The 23,179-nt window shown below is 44.2% G+C and overlaps 4 protein-coding genes across 5 annotated transcripts; 2 read left to right on the forward strand and 2 right to left on the reverse strand.

Annotated features, from left to right (window-relative positions):
• Positions 1–216: 216 nt before the first annotated feature.
• LOC100844626 (serine/threonine-protein kinase RIPK) lies at positions 217–4,302 on the reverse strand. Its single transcript, XM_003559923.4, has 4 exons — positions 3,667–4,302; positions 2,358–2,493; positions 1,327–1,463; positions 217–1,206 (listed from the first exon to the last, which is right to left on the reverse strand). The coding sequence occupies exons 1-4, from the start codon at positions 4,081–4,083 to the stop codon at positions 550–552; spliced, it is 1,347 nt and encodes a 448-aa protein (XP_003559971.1). The 5' UTR covers positions 4,084–4,302; the 3' UTR covers positions 217–549.
• Positions 4,303–8,693: 4,391 nt separating this feature from the next.
• Positions 8,694–16,795, reverse strand: LOC100830083 (exportin-T). Of its 2 annotated transcripts, XM_010237390.3 has the most exons (14): positions 15,003–16,783; positions 14,817–14,912; positions 14,610–14,699; positions 14,420–14,524; positions 14,124–14,183; positions 13,858–13,920; positions 13,672–13,767; positions 13,022–13,186; positions 12,250–12,423; positions 11,845–11,910; positions 11,636–11,734; positions 10,553–10,699; positions 9,228–9,383; positions 8,694–9,131 (listed from the first exon to the last, which is right to left on the reverse strand). In XM_010237390.3, exons 1-13 carry the CDS (start codon positions 16,692–16,694, stop codon positions 9,294–9,296), a joined length of 2,943 nt encoding a protein of 980 aa, XP_010235692.1. In that variant the 5' UTR covers positions 16,695–16,783; the 3' UTR covers positions 8,694–9,131; positions 9,228–9,293. The 2 variants fall into 2 exon arrangements, with proteins under 2 accessions (XP_010235692.1, XP_024313168.1); XM_024457400.1 differs by lacking the exons at positions 8,694–9,131; positions 9,228–9,383; positions 10,553–10,699; positions 11,636–11,734; positions 11,845–11,910 and adding an exon at positions 12,741–12,880 and having other exon boundaries at positions 12,284–12,423; positions 15,003–16,795.
• A 1,824-nt stretch (positions 16,796–18,619) lies between these two features.
• On the forward strand, positions 18,620–19,372 carry LOC100830392 (60S ribosomal protein L27a-3). Its single transcript, XM_003562657.4, has one exon. The coding sequence runs from the start codon at positions 18,722–18,724 to the stop codon at positions 19,157–19,159; it is 438 nt and encodes a 145-aa protein (XP_003562705.1). The 5' UTR covers positions 18,620–18,721; the 3' UTR covers positions 19,160–19,372.
• A 2,319-nt stretch (positions 19,373–21,691) lies between these two features.
• LOC104583804 (dirigent protein 1) lies at positions 21,692–22,975 on the forward strand. The gene is made up of 3 exons (XM_010237402.3): positions 21,692–22,102; positions 22,195–22,378; positions 22,550–22,975. The coding sequence occupies exons 1-3, from the start codon at positions 21,783–21,785 to the stop codon at positions 22,571–22,573; spliced, it is 528 nt and encodes a 175-aa protein (XP_010235704.1). The 5' UTR covers positions 21,692–21,782; the 3' UTR covers positions 22,574–22,975.
• The last annotated feature ends 204 nt before the right edge of the window (positions 22,976–23,179 follow it).

A 23,179-nucleotide genomic window follows, 5' to 3' on the forward strand; every position in this document is an offset into this window, starting at 1 on the left:
ATAACGACTGATGTCAAAACTCACTCTTTGTTAGTGTGCAGTTAGCAATACAGTGCTCCGGAATACACTTGCGAAAATATGTGCTTTCTTCGTCCAACAAAGAATGTCTCTAACTTTGACTAAATTTGAATGCATCTATATCCTAAGTCATGTCTAGATACATCTAAATTTTGACAAATTTAAGACATTTTTTGTTAGATGGAGGAAGTAGCTTAATTTCATCTCAAGACAGTCGCGTATATACTGCGGCATTGTTCGACAAAATCATACAGTACACTGCAGTAGAGAAGAGAATTTTCCGTGATACTCTATATAAATTGCCCCACTTATGGGCCACACTCACTCTGCATCTCGCTGTAAAACCAAATGCTAGGAAAGAAAATAAAAACCCAACGAAACCACCACCACGCCTGCTAGAATTACAGGGATGCATTTGCAAATCCTAAATCCCTAATCAACAACATCAGCAGCTCACCTCACGTCACCATCTCTTTCTTATGTACATTTACACACACAAACACGAACTCTCGGGCCAGGCATTCGCCGGCGTCAAGCCTTGTCATCGTCGGCCGGCACATGCCACACCCAGAACTCCTCCTTCTGCTGAGCGCCACGCTTCCTGGGGCTCATCTTCGGCGACCGGAGCCTCCTCCGGTGCCGACTCTGCAGTGTTCTCGCCCGCTCCTGTTTTCTCTCCTTCTTCTCCTCCTCCGGTGCAGCCACGAAGAGCACCACCGGCCCAACCCCGCTACCCGCCACGTCATCCTCCATGCTAACCTTAAGCAGCGGCTCGAGCGCCTCCACGACGGCCGACATGTCAGGCCGGTTCTTGGGGCTCCCGCTCAGACACTGGTGCGCTACTAGCGCCGCCCTCTGGGCCGCACGGGCCGGGTACCGGTTCTCCAGGGCTGGGTCCATGATCCGACGGGCCAGCCGGAGCGGGTCCCTGAGCCCGGGCCGTGCGTACTCCACCAGGTTCTGCTCTCTGCTAGGCCGTGACTTGTCCACCGATCGCCGGCCCGTCAGGATCTCTAGCAGCACCACCCCGAAGCTGTACACGTCGCTCTTCGCCGTCAGGTGGCCGGTCATGATGTACTCCGGCGCCGCGTAGCCGTGGGTGCCCATGACCCGGGTCGACACGTGCGTATCGTCCCCTTCTGGCCCATCCTTGGCCAGCCCGAAGTCTGAAAGCTTCGCACCGTCGTCCTGCGCGCATACAAAGGACCGAGAAACAAATAAGCAACTTTGAAGCTTTACTACGGGCCTCTTTCGAGCCTATCAAGTAATATAAAGGGCCTTGTTGCATGGGTCGGAGAGTGGGCTGACCGAGTCGAGGAGGATATTTGAGGCCTTGAAGTCGCGGTAGATGACCGGCTTCTCGGCGTCGTGGAGAAACGCCAATCCCTTCGCAGCGCCGACGGCGATGTTTAGCCTTATTGACCATGGCAGCGTGGCCGGAACATCTGCAAGAAATCGCAGGAAAAAAGAATCATTCCAAGATTCGAGCTGAAGCTATGTTACTCGTTAGTCAATTGCAATCATGTAAACGCTGTACAATTTAAGGAATTGTTGTTCCGACAGCGTTGTCGCTTGTGCCCGTAGGATTTTGAAACTCGTTATTTTCCTGCATGTCGCGGAGAGTTTTATTTTTGGACGCGGGAATAGTCAATACGTTAGGGGAACTCGTGGTGACTAATTAACAAGAAGAGATCAATCAGTGAGGTAGGGGGGAAATAGTAGCATGACAATAGAGGGAGGGTATATTAATCTTGACATTGATCCGGCAACTGTCTCAGTTGTGACCTCTAATTAATCTACCTTGTGCTGGAAGCATGTATGGAGGAAATGTTCCATACTTTGTCAATGCTTGGTTTCGTATAGGAGCAGAGGCCAGTCAAGTTTAGTTGGTCAGAAATCAGAAAATCCCTCGAAAGTAGCTGGGGAAAACTTGGTCGGCATCCATCGAAAGTAGCTCGGAAAACTTGGTAGGTGCCAATTGGACAGGCTTCTTTGAATTTAGAGTGGGGCTCTGAAAATTTCTCCACGACCACGACCATGCCAAGTCTATGCACTGATCTTACTTGGGCAGGCCAACCAACTTCTCCGTCGTCTCAGATCACTAGGCCGTCCTATTTTCTCTGCTCAATTTGGTGCTACTTAAACTGAAACTAAACTCTTACTCCTTCCTCCGTCTAACAATGGACGTTTCAACTTTGACTAAATTTAAATGCATTTATACACTAAGTCACATCTAGATACGTTTAAATTTTAACAAACTTGAGACATTCTTTGTTAGACGGAAGCAATAATATCTTGAGATGAAAAACGAAGGGAAAGAAGATATGGTTTGCACGTACGTTGGAAGAGGTGGTTCTCGAGGCTGCCGTGGGCCATGTACTCGTAGACGAGGAGGCGGTGCTCGTCCTCGCAGCAGTAGCCAACCAGCTTCACCAGGTTGGGGTGCCGCAGCTGCCCCAGGAAGATCACCTCTGCCTGCAGTCATACAGAGAAACCAATCAATTTATTAGACAATTACATTAGCTTGGAAAACAAAAATAGACAATTAGCTATACTAGCTAGCAAGGGGTCACATCCATGTCAGGGAACAGCATCCATCGCATCGATCTATGTCATATACTTTTTTCATTAGGTCGCCGATCCAACTTGTTATCCGGCCGCCGGCTGCAAACCGGAACCGTCACATCGCTCAACAAATCTTCTCGCTGGTTTTTTCTTGCCAGAGACACACGAACACGTCGTAATCTTTGGTGCCAGGATATTTTTAATGCATGTTTGGCTAGCTTTGAATACTGCTGGTCGAGAATAATCCAGAAATAACAAAGCACGAGTACGTTGTTAATTAGCAGGGTGACTAATTAGGGTGGCTGATAGTATTTGCCTTGGCATTAGATTTTTGTTTAGTTACCGGCTGTCTGGAATCATATCGGACCATGTTTGTTTAGAATACAGATTTTTGCACGAATTAATTTCCCTTTATAGTTAATGTAGAATCAAGATTAGTTTTCTGACACTCCAAAATAGTAGTACTTGCATACTCATTTTAGGAGAACTAGTTCGCTTAACTTGCCTAAAACTACAAGACCTGAACTATAAGCATATATTGCTTCTAGCTACGGATTACAGGTTGCTTCCCAACAAAATTGGAGTATATATGTTATACAGTAATATCAAAGCTTAATAAATCTATCCTCCACGGAAAAAAGAAGAAGCTAATGAACTCACTCCTGGTAGCTTTTAAAATTCACTTATCTATGGAGTTACTCAATGTTGCAGCAGGTGTAAGGATTGGATTTAGTGATCCTTGTAAGGCAAAGCTAGCTAGCTTGTTGGTTAACCAGGCGCCACACGGTCACTCTTTCAGACTTTCACTGTAAGACACCTATATAAGTACTAGACTAGATTTAATAGCAAGGAACTTTTCCTAGGAAGCTATCTATGGCAGCCACATACTTTAGTTGTCGATCGCCAGAAAAAAGAAACTAATATCAGTTGTTGTTGGCTTGATAAATACTGTAGTTGATACTACTTGCCCCTTTTCAAACATAAATAAATACAGTAGTTGATACTATTTGCACACGCGAATATATTGAAATTGAAGGGATCGACAACAAATTGGACAGGTGGAGGTTTGCAGGCGGCACGTACCAGCCATTCCTTGTGTCCCTGTGCGCCCTCGGGGTCCCAGAGCTTGACGGCGATGTGCTGCGGCTTGAGCCCGTGCTTGACGGCGCCGTCGACGAAGCCCTTGTAGACGGGGCCGAAGCCGCCCTCGCCGAGGAAGTTGGCGTCGTCGAAGTCGCGCGTCGCCGCCCGCAGCTCCGCCACCGTGAACACGTGCAGGTTCGACCCCACCAGCGACACCGACAGGTCCTCCGCCCCGCCGCCGCTCAGGTCCGTGAACGACAGCCGCCGCATCCCGCCGCCGGTCCCAGATCCGGAGCCGCGGGGGCGGACCTTCTTCCGGCTCTGAGGATTAGCCCCGCACCCTGCCCCGCCCAGGCAGCCGCCCAGGAGGGATCTCCATGGCGAAGACGAAGCCCCCTTAATCCCGTCGCTCCTCATCGCCGCCGCCGGGCACGGACACAGAATTGAAGAATTCTCTTCTACAGAACGTCCTCGATCAGCGCGGCGCCGGTGCGTACAGCAGCATATATCGCCGGCGGCCGCCGCGCTCTATATGTGCGTTTGGAAATTAACTGGAGGGACTAGAGAGAGGAGCTTGGTGATGAAAGGCGGAGTCGCGGAGAGAGGCGTGGGCGAGGTCGTGTGCCTGGTTGTGGGTGGGAGGGATATATAGGCGCGACCGACTCGGGGGAGAGCGAACCAGCCAGCGGGGGGGCTTGGCTAGCTTGGCCTTCGGTCCGATGACGTGGCACGGAAAATAGGAGAACCTCTGTTTTCTCTAATTTCTTGGTGTGCTAAAAATTCTCATTTGCAGGTCGAGGATGAGAGTACGCAAGGTTTAAGGCCGTTGATAAAACAGCCTTCGTTTTAAAACAAGAACATTCCAGAAACCAGTCGCGACTTACTCTTTACTCTACTCCTAAATAAAGCATAGAAATTCGTAACCACAAGTTGCACACTTGCACGTACACAACTTTTCAATACAATCCTAGATTTTCCCGAGAAATAGCAAGCCCGCGTTTTAGTGATTGCGAACAAATTAAATAGTTTAAGTCATAGTGCAAATTCTTTTTCAAACCTGGTCAGACTAAGAGGGCAGGGTATCCCTGCATTCCATATGGATAGAGAGAAAATAGAAAAATACGTACAAACGGTGCGCATTTCAGCGTGTGGACGTTTTCGTTGCGATATGGGGTGGAGGAAGGGGCGGGCAATGTGCTTGCCTACCTACCCATCCTTGTGATTCTTGTGAACTTTGTTTTTTCAACAGTACCCATCCTGTTGATCTAGTATGATCGAGTTTGGCCGGCTCGTGCGTGACATAGGTAACAGTAGCGGTAGTAGATAGGTGTGTTTTGATTGATTTGGTTTTTTTATATTTTGATTGTGTCAAAGGTACAAGGAAGGAATTGTGAACGAGCTGATACTAGTTTCGGGCACCTTAGTGGTTAAGAAAATAAGACAACTTATTAGCCTGTTGATCTAAAAAAGACATATATGACCCTTTTTAAAAATAAAGTTTGGATCACGTATGTTTCTTTCTCCCTTAAACGTATGTTTCTTCGGGGGTCTGTAACTCATTTCTTGAGCTCAATTTGTCTGGTCAAAACCCAATAAAACAGTGCTGCTTGCAGCCTTCGCGTCCTCAGGCGCAAACAAACACGGCTGGGGCAGTGCTTTGCATGGCCTCTAGCAGGCCCACTACACGATCCAAAGCGTATGCATGCATGAGCCGCCGGAATCAGTCGAATTAACAAGAAATGGAACGAACCCCACTCACTGGATCTGTGCGGGGAGAAGGGAAAAGCGATAGATCGAGCTACCGCCGAAAAGGGATTTGTCTCTGTTCCACTGATCCATTCCATATCAGTGTACGTAGGTGCGTCTGACTTCAATCAAGAAAAAAGGAACGAAAGTAGAAAACGGCGAGATCGACATCTCACATCTCATCTGCTAACAAGCTTAGCTCCTTTCGGCTGCCTGCAGTATGAATGATCCCGTTCCTGATCGGATGGCTGGCCAATTCGATGGACGGAGCATATATGCGACGCAGCTACCGTGCGGGGTGAGATATTCTTTTTTTTTTTTGAGGGAAATGCGGAGTGAGATATTCATTCTCGTCAAGTCGGGGTCGACATATGTGTCGTTCCTTCTCGATCCCTTGCAACCAAACGCATTCGGGGACGGGCAAAGATCAATGAGAATAACAGATACGATATGCGCATGGCTTCCAGTTTAGTACGACTGCCAAGTGGCATGTCAAGGTAATTGATCATGCCTAGCTAGCTGCAAGGTAGTAGTACTCCGTACTATAATTGATTATCGATGTCAATCTAAGTTGCACTAATTAACTTTTGTGCGTGCGGTGTCAAACGAAGTAACGATCGATGTCGACGAGTAGAAAGTAGAGTAACTGATCTCTACTTTCGTGGGAAAAAGGGGGCAGCAAATCGCGCGAATTCAAAAGCATGTCTCACGCGCGCTTTCTTCTTCTTTTGCCAATTGCCACTCTCTGAGTCTCTCTCGACCCGTGTTGCAAAGTGTGGGCAATGACAGTGTCAAACGTACGTCGATGCAGGCGCGCGCATGCACGATGCGTGCCTGCGGAGAAACAATCCTATTATTGCATCCTTTTTGACTTCTTGCAGCTCACAGTCACCATCGATCACCAATTGACTGTATATAAATCAAGTGCCGAGAGTTTGTAATAACCTGCGCTAGCTACCCAGCTGAAATCGTCTTCGCTCTTACTTATTCACCATGAAGATGAAAGCATCTGTTTTTATATAATAACCAAGGGAGCATGCAAATTCGACGGTCAGTAGATCAATTAACCCAGCAACAAACTAACGTTCCTCTTCGTACGAATAACAATACAGCAAAGTAAATTTCACCATCAGTACTACTGTGCGTACGTCCAGAAGTACACGTTTCTAGAAGAAACTCTCTTCTCTCCCAAAAACTAGAAAACGACAGCATGAAGTGCAAGCGATCGGAGGAGATAGCTTCGAGAGATACGGGGTTAAGTTAGGTCCCCCGTCTCTCTCCATGAAGAGGAGGGCTCGCTCAAGCGTCACGAGACTCCTTACCAACTGCTGCATTACGACATCTATATCTATATCTCCCCATATTATATTGCTTTCTAATCCATCGCCATATTACTAACAATCCCTGTGTATTGGAAGATAAACATGCACACTTCGATCGGCAGGTACAACCACAGCCCTAGGATATATGATTTATATGGCTCGGATGGATCACATTCAGCTACTACTATACTACTTGGCAGAGCTAGTTTTCAAGATGCATGCATGCATGCATGGGTCTTCACTTGATTAATTAAGCAATGTCAAGGTGATTCATTTATTAATTTAATTAAGAAGGGAGAAGAGAAAAAAAAAAGGGTTGTGTGTCTTGCAGCTGGGGTTCTTGACATGTACATATAATGCTCAAAACGGTTGGTGTGTGTGTTGATTCCTTTCCTGCTTGCTCCCTGACATGGACACCTATTAATTCTTGGGAATCACGTTTTTTTTTTAAATGGGACATGGGGTGGGATATGTTTTAATGTTTGGTGATGATTCTTCAATGTGTCCCTGTAGATCAGATTTGCATCTCTGTTGGTGCACACACAGATCAATCTTAGACAGATGCCCTGCTGATTGGCACGGGACCGGCATTAGTATATTTCTCTGAATCTGTCGGCTGCAAGCCTGCAAGCAAGCAATGTTCTGCAGGAGCTAAGCTTTGGTTGCCTTTTTGTAATTAGAGACTATCTTCAGCTTGATTTAGTCAACCGCCATGTATCCGTATACACTGAACTGGATACGTACCGACAATTTCTTTCTGGGGGTATTGACTTCTTCAATGGACAGATTTCTTGACATTTGAACGGAGAACCATAATGTATTATATGAAAAGAAAATGGTCATAATTAACAATTTTATAATGTGGTCTATGGATACAATCAACCATGATTGATTCTTCTTTGTGTCAAAAGCAGAGGCTTTACCATATTTTAATCAACCTAACTCCATTAGCAACATTCTTTAGCATATCTGGTCATTAATTAATTGTAGAAACATTTCTACGTTAAATTGTCAACGTTTCCTACATCTTCGTATCTTACATCAGATCGGTAACATGATACGGTATTTGCCGATCAACAACCTCATGGTAGGTGTGAGTGTGACAACTCCATTGTTTTACTTTTACCGGACCAGCTCCATGGTGACTTGGGAGATCCAAAACTTCTAAACGTTTATGGTCTTTTTCGTTACAACATTTGATGATTCACATTTAAGGCCAGTAAAATGTCAATGGCTTAACTTCACGTTGTGAAAAGAACATTCTAAATTCCCAATCAAACAGGGAATATGAACTTAAAATGAGACAAACAGAAGGTGGTGAGATAAGGGTGGGGCTAGCTCATCTTGGTGCGCGTTCCTTTGTCTCTTGTATAATTTGTATACGATTTTCAACTGCATTTGGCATTTTCTAAGTAGCTTTATTGGTAGTTCTATTGGAGTTTGCAATGGTCCTTCCCATGTCTGCTTGGCCTTGGCATTTCTATTTTGGAAGGACCCCTTTCCAGCTGTGCTGTCGCATTGACTTGAAGAAGGCGGAAAATGACCCGAGACCTCTGAGGTTGACAGGACAGACGACATTTAACATTCTTCTATGGCCATGTTGTGTATTTGATACTACACATAAGCACAATCAAAGTACAGCATTGCACATGATAAACACGCGTATAGGAACAGCGAGTGAGCCACAGCCGTTTCTCACACGCAGCTCCGTTCCCGGCCATTCCCAAGCCCAGAAGAACAAAGATTTGATCGTGCCAGACTATTGTCGGCCTTCCCAGCCATATATATGGCCTGCCTAACAACTTTGTAATTCTGCGCCATAATTGTCGAATCCAAAGCCTAACAAAGACAGCTAAGGAAGGCACATCATGGCAGTGCCCCCCCCCCCAAAAAAAAAATTCAAGGCAAGATGGGCTTAAAAGGGACTAAAAACTAACTTCCAATTTGCAAGCATGGAAATAAAAGATAACGAAAGCGGGTCATAGACCTTATAAAGCCATGATATTATAGTCTGTACAACACCCCCAGCTGACCAAATGGGGTGAAAACCACAACAGTCTGGCAAAATTTGGTATACGACAACAGGCGGTGCGACAACTTCTGTCAGGAAAAACACAGCCCAGCACATACTCTTTCTATCCCAACTATTTAGCTCACTGAAATAGACTTGCAAAATTTCAAGCCTGGGTACCAGAACAAATAATCATTTTGGGGGAGATCTTGAAATGAATAAATGGAACCTTGTATTATCTCATCAGAAACTCTTGGGTTATATTCCCCTGCATCTCACTGACACGCGGTGAACAATGAACTTTGTCACGCAGCCAGACTGTAAAATGTTCCCGCGGTATACATCTCAGAAATGGTAGCTTTATATACATCACCGATACAACTACCCTGCAAAATTTAATGAATTAATCCAAAAATAGGAATACAGGACTACTGGCAAGACAAGATAGGAAAAGACTACGTAGACAGGACATGAATGACTACCTATATTCAAACCATACAATTGAAGAATTTTCCACTGGCAAACAGATTGACAAAAAATGAATGATGCTATCTGAACACAAGACTCCCATTCTGTTGTTGTCTTATTTTCTCAATAAGTGACTGATAAAATGACCTGAATGCTTTGATGTCGTTTCCCTGTTGCAGAACAAAATACTTCCATCAAAACAAGAAATATTCAATTAAAAGTGACCATTTAATATGCTACATACAACAGATATAGAGCAGGAATCCATCTATAACTATTCCACCAAACAAAGAAGCACCCCTTCCAAAGTAACAGGACGAACAAAAGACAATACAGTCAGGACCTCAGGTTGGTTTACTGATGGATGTGTCAGTTTGCATCCAGTTAGGATTGGTCCCCTATGGAATATGGATAGAGGCATATTTGATTAGGTTTCCCTTTTTCTTGGAGTTCAAATTGGTGTCTAATAATATATAAAGAGAGATAGCATGTACAATCAAACAATAAACTCTAGTTTCTCTGAGCTCTTTCCCTTAGACCCTTCAAGTTGGTTCAAACTGATGTCTCTGACAGCTTGTTGGCCCTTGAACATTTCAGGTAACTGAATAGCCTTGAGATCAAGGGGCTTTTCTATCACTGTTACTCGCAATTTAAAAGCTAAAAGTACTTGCCGTTCATATAGTAGAGTTGCTGCATGATGCTGATAACACACTCCTAACCTATATGTCATTCTGATGCCACGTCCACCAAACTGACAATAATCCAGTTATCAACAGTACAAAATACTTCATAGAGATTCAGTATTTTAAGAGAATTAGTCCAACTTCTTTAATTTCCATATTACTATACTATATTCTAGTATCATATCGACTAGCAAAATTGCCAGTTCAAGTGCGACCATATGGTTACAATTGAAAACATACTCATATGTGTTGTACACTCTGTATCCAGTGACTGAAGCAAAATTGTATTTGTTGTACTCCGTATATATCAGATGCAATGTTGATACATATATCTGATTAATATACACTTAACAGCCAGATCCCAACCAAATAAGTGGCAGAGAACTCTGGATCATTCTTTTTTCTTCTCTTAAACACTATCTGGGAAAAAAATCCAGATTAATGTGTAAATTTCTAGTTCTCGGAGCAAAGTGGGTTCCTTAAATTCACCTATCATTTCAAAATATATATAGATTAAGAACCCAATAGTGATTAAAGGGACCCTATCATTTCAAAATATATATAGATTAAGAACCCGATATAGTGAAAGAAGGGGCCCCTTGTATCAGCCCTATCACTTTGAGAGCCTAAAGAAAACAAGGTCAATATTAGCATACCTGTAACTTTTGGTAGTACTGTTCAGCTAGGTCCGGTGGGCAGTGAGCTTCTGGGAGATCTTTTACGACAAAATTTACAACAAAGTCCTCCCTGAATCTTTCATACATAATCTTTTGAGCCATTACAATTTCACCAAAGAGAACAAGCTACAAGAAATAAATCAATTATATGAAGATTTTGGATAAAGAAATAATCTGTACATCACCATGTAACAGCATGTGGATTATAGTTATCTTGTTATATAAGAAACAAACCCCACTGTTCGAACTGCATTAGTACATGTAGCTAATATAGTCCTAATCTACCATCCCTTGCATAGTAGCAAAGTTCATGGATTAACTTTGAATTCTGTACCATATGCACTTCTTTCCTGCCAAAAGACCAACATGAAATGACATATGCAGCTGAGTTTTAAAAATGAAACAAATTTCGCCTATAAGGGTGCATCCACCTCCTGGAACATATTGCTTGGGATAATTCTCCCACGTCCCCTCTACATATGCCCACCCCCACAAGGAAAAGAACCCAAGGCAGAGAAGGTGCAAGAGGTAATCTTTAAGGATGATTTAACTAAAAAAATGGATTTATTAAAAATGGCATGAACCTAATAAGAACCCAAATACTTCAGTACTTCACAGAAACAAAAATTCATTAAATTATATCACATCAAAAAGTGTAAGTTGTAGAATTTTTGTTACGACAACATAACTAAATCTGTACTTTCTTGAGTTAAATAGCCCAACATGTTTTAAGAATCCCATATGTCCTATGGGGAACAGGGTCAGAGTAAATAATCGAACTGAACAACTAAGGTCATTTGAAATTTATATCTCTATTCAACCCTTGTAAACTGACGTGTAGGCAGCAAACAGACATTTAACTCTAACTTCACCTAGTAATACAATATAATACTAAGAAACTATCACCTGATGCCTATAACTCCCACCAGCATGTCATTACCCTTTACTTAAATTAGTGAGATTCAGGCAGAGCCAAAATGAACAGCCAAAACAGTTATTTAAAATGTCCACTCTGAACACAGCAAGTACAAGGATTGCAAGTTGCAAGATTATATGACATACCGAATTTGCATCACGTAAATCAAATGATTTATCAAGGACACTGTATAAACAACAACCGGTAGCAAACTTCCCAATCATGAACACTCGGAAGCCAGGAAGCTGATGAAACAAGAAAGTAACATAAAGCATATGAGATTTATGAGTAATACAGCTGTCCAGGTACTACTTAGGCACTTCATGAAGATCTAAGGAAGTGAACACAGTAATACCTTATCATCAACTTTGGAAGTGGTGCACCAGTCCTTTATAAGTTGGACAAAAATCTGCACACAAGCCTAACAAAACCATACCCACGTATAAGTAATTAATTAAACAGTAACCAAGGTATAAGGCCTCTCCCAATGCATTGTCTCTTAGTGTTGTATCTAAAGAAGTTATCGTTTAACAGATTTGTGAGAGACATTTAATGATATTTCTGTCGGTTTGCGTGAAGAGATGGTATTTAGCATAAGAGACAGTTTCATCATCTTTCCTCATTACTATGTGCCACATATGCAAAACGCTGACATGGACGATTAAGAGAGGGTGTCGAGCATTGGGAGAGGACTAACTAAACAGTGGAAATAGAGAACATATTGGAAATAAGAATAAATCAAGATAAATGGAATCCTCACCTTTCGGAGTAGTATGTCTTTATGACTGCATGAAGTAAACAGAAGCAACTGCATTATGGTCTCCAAATACTGCCTACAGGTAGGAGCAAGGAGAATTGTAGACAAATCATGTGTCACCATTGCATGCAAGAATGTGTATAATGTCCTCTGCAGCTCTTGCAGTTCCCGCATTTCCTGCAACAGTAAGATATGAATCCAGTAGTCAAGGAACCATGCAATTCATACAGTACCTGAAAAGCCTTAGTGCACTTAAGCAAGACAAATTAGCATTGACCAGAATAAGCAAACTAGGTAGACTTTATAGATGGAGGCAACAAACTCGCTGAGAACGAAAGGTATCTATACCTATACTGCAACATTATTGCTATAATATACATAACACTGTTTTATATTTAGGGAGTAAAGACAAGCCAAAAAAAGCAAGCTCCAAATGATGATTAAAAAACTGAACAAAATACTGAATCAAGTCATATGGCCAATGAAGTTGGTACCGCAAGGTAATAATTGAAATGACAGTGTCGATGTCAATAGGTCTTTTTGCCATATGTTACACCATCAGAGCGGAACAAAGTAGGGAGGCAGTCTGACATTACAGCTAACACCCAGGGTCACCTGGTACATCCCTATAAAACTAATACATATAACAGACACGCATTTAGTATTCTAGGATTATAAAGACAAGCGGGTGCATGAAGAATACAAGAACACGCAGCTAGAAGAGACAGAAAGAAATTGATGTACAGTTTCTGCTTACAAATGTGATTAGCTTTACCTCAGTATTGCTTGCAGGACCAGTTGAAAAGGCATCTTGTGATAATATCACAGACAACCGACTTGCAATAGTGGGAAAGACATCCTCCAGTATGCCGCTTGCTGAAGAATTGAACTTGGATATTATTTGGTTTATTAATACAAGAAAATCGACCATATCTTTTGCCTGCATGAAAATAAATAATGATGTCAGAAGCCAAAATGGACTAAAATAAAATTTCGCTGCACAAAGCTTCTTTGTTTACAGTAAAAGAGTACACTGTTAACAGAATAGTACTTGAAATAATAATGTGCAGTTAATAAGAAATTTGACAGGTACCATAAGTTCATGGTAAATCCGATCCCGGGAATGAGAGTAACGGAGAAGAGAAATATTTAATGTATGTCTTTCATCCTATCCTGTTCACAGTTTTCTGTTGCTATTTGGCATGATTTCCTTTTCTTTGGAATGGCAATAAACAACTTTATATATTTTTGCAATACGTTTAATATCAATATCAACTAGGATTTTTCCCTTGTCGTTTTTCGTCAAAGAAATACTGCACAAGACTGAATAGTTAATGAGAAAATAAACCTACGTACGTGCTACAGGCACTAGACATCACGAAAGATGGCAAAAGCCAAGAATCAAGATAATTGATAATGAGGTACCTCATTATTGACAAGCAATTGTCTTAGTGCGACTGGAATACATGGAAGCACTGAGATTCCTAATATCTCAATCATGCGGTGCAGAAAGGATATGACCTACATTTCAGCATTTGCATAAGTTCAAATATGGTCAATTTTCAAAACGGTGAACTAAGGAGTTCTTAAAGAAAAGAGGTTCAGATTTACCTTAGATCGTAGGGATCTCATATTAGGAAATGAGATTAGGACTTGTAAAACAACATCGAGGGTCTGATGACAAGATGATAGGAAAATATCGCATCAGAAGAACAGGAAAACAAAGACCATGGATATACTGGTTACTGATGCGGACTAATCAAGGGCTTGCATTTTTTTTTTCTCCAGTGGCCACTTGCATGTGCTACTTAATGGGAAGAAATTATCAACATACATAGAAGTGAAAACATGGAAGTGCAGAGAATGACAGTGTTTACCTTTTTGAACATGACCCCAATCGTTGGCCTACTTACCATCACGAGGCGCTCATTAAAACCCTAGAAAAAACAACATCCAAATTCAGTAAGCACATGGTACAAATGACTTTCCATGTACAGAACTAAGAATCTGCACTATGAGTAGATCAGAACTATATTACTCTGTCCCAAAATAAGTGACGTGGATTTTATACAGGAAAAACATTTAACAGACATGGCCCAACAAACTACCCCAGAATGCTAAACCATTTTTACAGGATGTGTTATCGCTCATTACTTGCAAGTTGTAAATGTACCTTGGTGAGCATATTCAATGCAACAACAATCTGTTGAAGACTCATCGCTCTTGGAGATGATTCTTCAAGTCCTTGCGCTTTGGCACCCATCACAAGCGACTCAATCTAGAATAGATTTTTAATGACAAAGTAAGATTCTTCTTTCCAAGATAACTAAAGATACCATACTAGGGGAAAGGAGAACAATCACCTGATGGCAGAGAGGATTCAGCAAAGCTGTCAAGCACTGAACCTGCTTCTCTGGTGAAACCTCTTCAATACCGATCAGCAACCCAACAGCCTGAAATTAAGAGAGCGTGTCGTTGGTGATTGGTCCAAGTTAAGTGTGTCCAACGTAAACAAGATAAACAGCTAGGTGCAAGGTAAGTTGGGCTATAGAGACAAATGGACATTGTACCTCAAAAACTTGGCTTCCATCCTCTGAACTGGAGAACTTTGCATCTTTATTTCCCCAGTCCATAGCAGTGAATTGGCCTAGTACATCCTCCAAGCTCTGTTAACTCACAAACACACACAGCCTCAGATCTAGAACAACAAACTGGATGGTATGTAACAGGCAAGGAAATAACAGATAAGGAAAGACCTGCAAAATAGTATCCAAATAAGGCACTAGCCTTGCCTTCAACAACTTGACAGCTTTCATGAACAAGTAGCCTGCACGGCGGCTCACGTGGGAATTTTGATGGTGTATGCCACGCTCATCCAAGTATGCAGCAAGAAGGTGTGGCACATACTGCACATTCTCTTGCATGAACTTGATGTATCGGGTAACTGTCTCAAGATACACTAATGCAACTATGCGGTGTGTGTGGCACGAGAATCTAGCAGAAAGGAGCATGGGCACAAGTTCCCCAAGCAATCCACTCCCAGTACGGATCTCTTCCTCACCCACTGTTTCCCCGAGGCGGTAGAACAGAGCAAGAGTAACTTCAACATCCTCAACAGTAGCTTCCGCAGATGAGAGCGCTGTCACCATCAACCCTCTTATGAACTGCTGAGTGGCAGATGGTGCCACCCGACAAATGTTCCTAAACAACGCGACTAAATCCTTGCGTTGCTCTGCCATTAGATCCTCCTCCTCCTTTCCGATCTTGTCGGGCACATCAAGATGCTCCCTATACACTGGATCATATGACATTTGTTGCCGCACCACCTCCAAGATACGTCCCAAGTGCCCCAGCTGCTTGTCAGATGGAGCTTTCATCGTACTCACATACCCAGCTAAGAACTCGAGCACGGAACCAGAATCAACCTCCTCTTCTTCAGAGCTCTCTGCTGCCGAAAATACAGCCGGTAGCACCTCTTCGAGCATTTCCAATGCCACGGTTCCATCAGTGTCACTAGGGCCAAGCTTGCGATAACACTCAAGAGCCTCGGCAGCATAAGTCGTCACCAAAGTTGCCATCTTTAACCCACTGTCTGGGCTACCAAGCCCCTGCTGTGCAGACAGAAGTGACCTCAGCAACGCCACTTTTGCCCTCGCATCCATCCTCTTTGCAGCCACGGCAGAAAGACACCCTACCGCTGCCGCAGCAAGTGGAGCAGCACTTCCAGGGGAAAGCGCAATGTCAAATAGAAGAGGAACGAACACATCGTTGGCGACCAGGGCAACATCGATCCAGGAGATGCACCTGCGCGCCGCATCAAGGGCTACGGCGGCAGTCGCAGGGTCGGCAGCGCGGAGAGACACAGCAGCGTCGTGCCAGTGGAGGGCGATCTGGGGCACGCACTGCGCTCGCATGGCGTCCTTGACTCTACCAGCGTCGGCGGCCTCGTCAGCGTTGCGGGGGTAGTCCTGGGAGAGCAGGTCGTCGTCGAGAGAGATGAGGACGCGGGCGAACATGTCCGCAGGGCCCGACTGCGGCGGCGACGGCGGCAGTAGGTCGAGGAAGTAGGAAGGGTAGACGTGCGGGTAATCGAGGCGGACGAGGAGGGCGATGAGCTGCGCGAGCTTGTTACGGAGGAAGGGCGGCGAGGCGGCGTTGGAGGCGGAGGCGAGGGAGAGGAGGGAGGAGCGGAGCAGCGCGAGGTCATCGGGGAGGGCGAGGCGGCGGCGGAGGAGCGCGTCGTGGAGGGATTGGAGGCACCAGAAGTGCACGTGCGCGTGCGGCGAGGAGGCGAGGCCGGAGAGGCAGAGGCGGAGGAGGGACGACGGCGGGGACTCGTCGCGGGCGCGGGCGCAGAAGGCGAGCGCCTCCTCGCGGACGGCCGGGGAGGCGGAGGCGGCGGCGGGGGAGTCGGAGGCGAGCAGGATGGCCTTCTCGAGGTCGTCCATGGAGGGGAAGGTCGGCGCGGAGGAATCTGGGTGGAGGGGGCGGAGACGGGGAAAGAGAGGGGGGCGGAGGCGGAGCTGGGGTTAATATAACCGGGGAAGAAGAGGAGAGGGTTTGCGTTTGCTTGCTCTAGTCGCAGGTTCTCTGTCTCCTTTTTTCTCTTTCTTTTCGGTTTGTGCTGCCGGTTTTATGGGTTTATGCCTGATGATTTCTGGGTTTAGGTGCTGAGGGTTTTTGTTTCTTCGTCAAAATGATGGTATCAATGTAGAACCTGCAAAACTTAGTTAACCTTTGTACAAGATAGTCATAGATTTTGTTGAATATCCATAACCGTCTTAGTTTAACCTGATCAAAATCACCTATGTGCAGTGCAAATTCTCTCTTTGTTAGAAATCATCGAGTGTTCCTGGATATAAAAGTTGTTCAACCTATCCGTGTTTTAACATACATAATTTGTAGTATAACACAAGTTTGATGGATGGAACCGAACCGTTTTTAAACACGCCTAGGTTATGGAACGACGTGCATGAAATAATTATTAGTCGGCATAAATATCTGATACGTTACATAGTTTTTAATGGACTTTGCGCGCTATACGTTGCAACGCTTGCAACAGTGAATGGAAAAATGCATGTCGCCGCTGCTTATGTCACATTGCCTTGTGTTGTTGCGTTTCATAGTTTCATGCTTTCACGTTTAGATGCCAAAACGACATTAGTGTGAGAAATAACCCTCGCAAGTTATTGCCTTACTGGTGATGTCTATACACATTTGTATGTTGCATTTTACAGAGCCGATACATAGTAAATCAAACATATTCAACTTAGAAGTTTATGAGGCCACACATATATTGACGTCGTATAACAGTGTTTGAAACGGAGACAAGAGAGTGATGACACAAACATAACAATCTCGGCGCGCGTGTAATTTAGAGGTGATGAGTATATGCACGTGTAAAATGAGTTTGATTTACGCAAACCAATTTAGCCATCAAATCTAATCCAACAGCTCAAGAAATATGTTGAATTCAACATTCGATTAGCTCCGTAATAACATTATACTTGTGACTGATAGACCGTAGATTATATATGGTCGCACATTAATTTCTCAATAACACCATACCAACTAAAATTTGTAGGACATCTTTTTAAAAGATCGTGTATTGATTGCACATTTAAATCAACATCAAAAAGAAATTGGTGAGAACCAACCAATCTCCATAATAATCAAATCCAAGAACGGAGAAAGAAACCAAAACCGTACTATGTCCACTAATAAAAAATTTCATCCACCGACTATAAAGATGTTGTGATCGTCCTCAAATTTGGTGTCTCGAACAAAAATCTATGTGTACCATATACATAGAAAAAAATCATTTGTTTCTAAATTCTTGTCATGATTTTAGTTTAAATTGTACATCATACGATGCACGCTTGCTGGTAGGTACCACTAAAGAACAAAGATACCTTTATAACGAATGCAGAGAGTACGCTCCTTATCTGGACGCCTATAGACGATCACGATATCAGTTTGCCAGCCAAGAATGATGAATGGCTGAGTCGTTCTTGCATCACTTGCATCATCACAGCTGGAGACAAACGTGAACGGCAGCTTCAACTTTCAATTGAAGAAACTTCCACGCGAAGCCAATCCCTACTAGTAGCAACAAGCCGAAGACGTTCCTTCCTTCCTTTACAATTCGGGCCAAGAAACCGTTTCAGACTCTAAAGCCCATTCCACCATTCAGCCCATCATCACACGGTATAAAGCGAGGAAGCCCCCATCAAATCCAGGCCCAGCCTATCAGCCCACCAACGCTCGGCCGCACCAAACCAAAACCCTAGGAGTCCCCATCTAACGGCCCCCACGACCCTTCTCGCGATCCGACGGTCTAAACACCATTCACAACCTTATAAGTTCTCACCATTCCCCACCCGCTAGGGTTTCCTCCCACACATCCGCCCGCCTCCACTCCACCCGTTCCCCAAACCCTCCCCAGGTAAGCCCGCGGCGGCGGCGACCGGCGGCCATGACGACCCGCTTCAAGAAGAACCGCAAGAAGCGCGGCCACGTCTCCGCTGGGCACGGGCGTATCGGCAAGCACCGCAAGCATCCTGGAGGCCGCGGTAACGCAGGTGGCATGCACCACCATAGAATCCTCTTCGACAAGTACCATCCTGGTTACTTCGGCAAGGTCGGTATGCGCTACTTCCACAAGCTCCGCAACAGGTTTTACTGCCCGTCGGTGAACGTGGAGAGGCTCTGGTCCATGGTGCCGGCCGAGAAGGCGGCCGAGGCCGGAGGCGACAAGGCCCCCGTGGTGGACGTCTCGCAGTTCGGCTACTTCAAGGTGCTGGGCAAGGGGCTGCTCCCGGAGAAGCCCATCGTCGTCAAGGCCAAGCTCATCTCCAAGGTCGCCGAGAAGAAGATCAAGGCCGCCGGCGGCGCCGTCGTGCTCGTTGCCTAGGGTTCCTGCCTTTTAACCCTGCCTTGTTTTTATCTCGGCTCTTGAGATCTGAATCTGAACTAGTAGTTGTTTCCAGTCCTGCTATTCGTGTTAAAGAAGACTTGTTAGTTTCTCTTATCCTGGTTCTGCTTGGTAAAACATCTGCTTATGAGAATTTTTGCACTATGTGATCAGTTTATATCAGATATATCATCCTATCTGTATTGTTTGATCTGTGTAATTTGTCTGTGATGCATGGTCCGCTGTTTATGGTCAACTTAGTCTTGCGACCCTACACCAGATTTTAGTTAGGTTGACCATGTGAGCTGCGATTCTAGTTTGCTTGGCGTGTAATGTTTATGTGCAATTTGGTATGCTATGCATGTTCTATTGGATGACGAAACTAAATTGTTAATACTGGTTGATGGTTAGGTTGCTAACGTTAGTCTTAAGAGTTCATACCGTAGTTTACGTGACATAGACATGTTGGCATTTACTCCCCCTGATCCTAAATTCTTGACTTAAATTTGCCCAAATATGGATGTATCTATTCATAAAAAGCGTCTAGATACATGTAATATTTCGACAATAATTTAGGATCGGTGGGAGTAGTTCAACACAATGCATAATTTTTGTATTTTACCTGTGGAAATTGTTACAGGCTAAGTTAGCAATGTGCTTTCATTTAAAACTGTTAAATGACATCCGTGGTTTTTGTAGCTTGATTTTTTATGAAGCCATTGTGTCATGTCTATTTGCCGAAGTTGTAACCCAGAACCAACATGCAGTTAGTACTATGTTCCTAGGACAGATAGCAACATGTTCCAAGTTCGTATCTTTCTCAACTACACATGAAATTCTTGTTGGATTATTCATTATTGCCTTTCATGGCTTTCTTCTGTTGTTTGTGGTGCATAATAGCATGTATGGATATGTAGTAAGTGGAAATCTTCAACATAGGACAATTTTTTCGTACTGTTAGACACCAGTAGATATGCCATTGCTGTTGATTTTTTATTTAGCCGTTGTGTCATTGGCATATGCTGAAGCTGTATTGTAGCACCTGCAAGGCAGTCGAAACAATGGCCATATCATGGATTTAAACCTGCCTGTGCTAAAAAATGTCTGTTGTTTCTAAGTTAGACAGTTAGTGCAGTAATCTTCTTGTTGCTAGATCAACTGTACATGAATAGTAGGTGCGTTGTGTGGAGGTAGGTTTGGTGAGGATCATCGGTCTGTTGTTTTTGCCTGGAAATGTGTTGTGACATCTTATCCCGTGAATCAAGGAGGCCTGAAACATGTTGGGACTATGTTTTGCCTGCTCACCTGCCTTGATATTTTCATGCATACTGTTGACCTGTGAAATTGACATCAAATGTCAATTGCGTATCAGTTCTCCACTTTGGTTCAGTTAAGTATGTGATGGTCTTTAAGACTCATTTAATAATGATCTGTATCACTACCACTCGTTCATCTGAAGATCCAGAGAGTTGGTTGCATAAAGCTACGAGCGTTACATAAGTTGTTTTAGTTTAGGTCCGATGTGTAAACATCAAGTTCTCATCCCGTCCAATCCATCACCGTCGTCCGTTCTCTCGTTTATTTCACTGTTTGACGGATCTTTGCAGTCATAATTATGCTCTGGAAATTGGTATGTCGACGAGGAGGAAACACGTAATTTGAATGTACAGAAATTCATTAGGCGAATTGTTCTGTTCATGTTCTGTCCTCTCATTGTCGCTTAGGTTGTTTCATATGAGTTTTGAATGTTGGCGAGGAGATATTTTTGTGAATTTTGTTCAAAACATTTGGTGAACTTCGAAGTACAAGGATGTATCAGCCACGGCAAGCAAGCGACACATCCAACAGCCAATCAGCTACCGAGTTATATCGCAGTCCCGTCGTCCAGTTCAAGCAGAAAACGGCAGCTACAACCTACAGCGTAGCAGCAGCCACCGGAGCCTGCATTGAGATATCTGAAATTTCGTGGAAATTCTTCCCTGGTCCGGTTGCCATTATGAGCAGAGCCTTGGTCCGGTTGCCATTATGAGCAGAGCCTGGACCAGGGATGAATTTCCATGAAATTTTGGATATCTCAATGCAGGCTCCGGTGACCAGGGAGGAATTTTCACGAAATTTCGGATATCTCAATGCAGGCTCCGGTGGCTGCTCGTAATGCCAACCCCATCTCACAATTCTTCGCGCAAGGACTCATGTTTGAGTGTCTGACGACTTGGGTACCATCGATTTATTCCCAATGAAAGACTTGGATGGCTGACCAATCACGATGCATACAAACGTCATCCTGGTGACGTCACTGCCAATTTGCCATCGCCGATCACTCCTCAATCCAACCTGTTTCTTCCCATCTGCCGTCCTTCACCTAAATGAACAGCGAGTATTAACTCGTTCTCATCATCGCACATGAGAAAACAAAGACCCAAAGCAAGTACTCTAGATTACCGTAGACTCCAACAGTGTACGTATTAACTCGCTCTCGTTCATTGCACATGAGAAAACTCAGACCCGAAGCAGTTCGATACTTCTATAAATACCACCCACAAAGCTATCTCTCCTCTCAAAGCCAATCGACCTCACCGGAGAATAACAGCTTTGAAACACATCATCTTTGCTCGTTGCTACCATGCCTCACCATGGGTTCAAGACCGGCCCTGCCTGCACCCATTTGAAGGAGCAGGAGCTCCACTTCCACCTGTACATGCACCACTACAGCAGCGGGTCAAACGCCAACGCCACGACGGCCGTGCACAGCAAGCACCATAACAGCTTCGGCCAGATCGCCGTCAACGACTGGCCCATATTCGACGGCCCCGGCCCGTGCGCCAAGACCGTCGCGCGGGGCCAGGGCCTCTACGTCCACGCTGCCCAGGCCGACCATGCCTGCCAGGGCTTTGTTCCTGGCGTCGGCTATACCTCCTTCACCATCAAGTTTAACCATGAAAGGTGCTTCTAGGCTTCTAGCGCACCATTGTTTGTTTTGAGTTCAGAATTGATGAAAATGTCATGTTATTGACATGTGTTATGTGTTTTTAAAGTGGGTTTCCGGGCTCCACGCTTTATGTCATGGGCGATGCTGTGACGGCACATGAGTCGGCCGTTGTTGGTGGAACGGGAGAGTTCACCATGGCAGGAGGGATTGTGAAGAAGAGCCAGAAGGAGACTAATTGCAGCGGGTGGATCGTTGAACTGCATATTCACGCTAGATATACCCCGATGAAGGTGAGTTAATTAAGACATTCCTTCTGAACTCCTGCAACGACGCTCCTCTGAGAAAAGCTGAAACTGTTATCACGGGGCAAAAACAAATCCTTCTGAACTACTAGATGTTCTTGACCATCTTTTGTCTCTGCATGCGCTTACACAAGTTATATTGGCACATGTTTATTGCAGCATGGGAATGCTTGGTCACTCTGATGGAGTTCTATCTAGATCTGGCCGCGGTGACGCCAACTTTCCGGAAGTTTTTTTTTTCCGTGTGAACTTTGAAATGTACTTTTTTTTATCACAAGTTTGCTCTTCAATTTTCTATTACTTCCTCCGTCCAACAAAGGATGTCTCAACTTTGATTAAATTTGAATGTATCTATACATTGAGTCACGTCTAGATACATCCAAATTTTCACAAACTTGAGACATCTTTTGTTGGACGGAGGGAGTATTTTCTTTCCAGGAATAAAAAGTTGTAGAATCTCATGTCATTCTATGAACGTGTTGCTTACAGTGCCTTGAGTTTGTAATTTTGTGCAAGCCTTTCCGGGGAGGCGCAATATGTACCTCGTATGAGTATTTTGAATAAAGAAGACTCTCTATATACTGATTTGTTTTGCTAGCCTCTTTTACCTTGCAAGCAGCCAAGCACCACTCAGTCTCACAAGTAAAACCGTCATGTACGAGTATTAAATGTGGGAACAATTAGCAATCTGTAATCTAGAAATTAATTTTGTGCGAAGTCAAACAAGGTCAGGGTAAAATTGGAACAAACCACAAGGTAGGAAATACTTACTCTGAGCCCGACCTTGGG

The sequence above is a fragment of the Brachypodium distachyon genome, chromosome 1, assembly GCF_000005505.3.
Source record: "Brachypodium distachyon strain Bd21 chromosome 1, Brachypodium_distachyon_v3.0, whole genome shotgun sequence".
NCBI lineage: Eukaryota > Viridiplantae > Streptophyta > Magnoliopsida > Poales > Poaceae > Brachypodium > Brachypodium distachyon.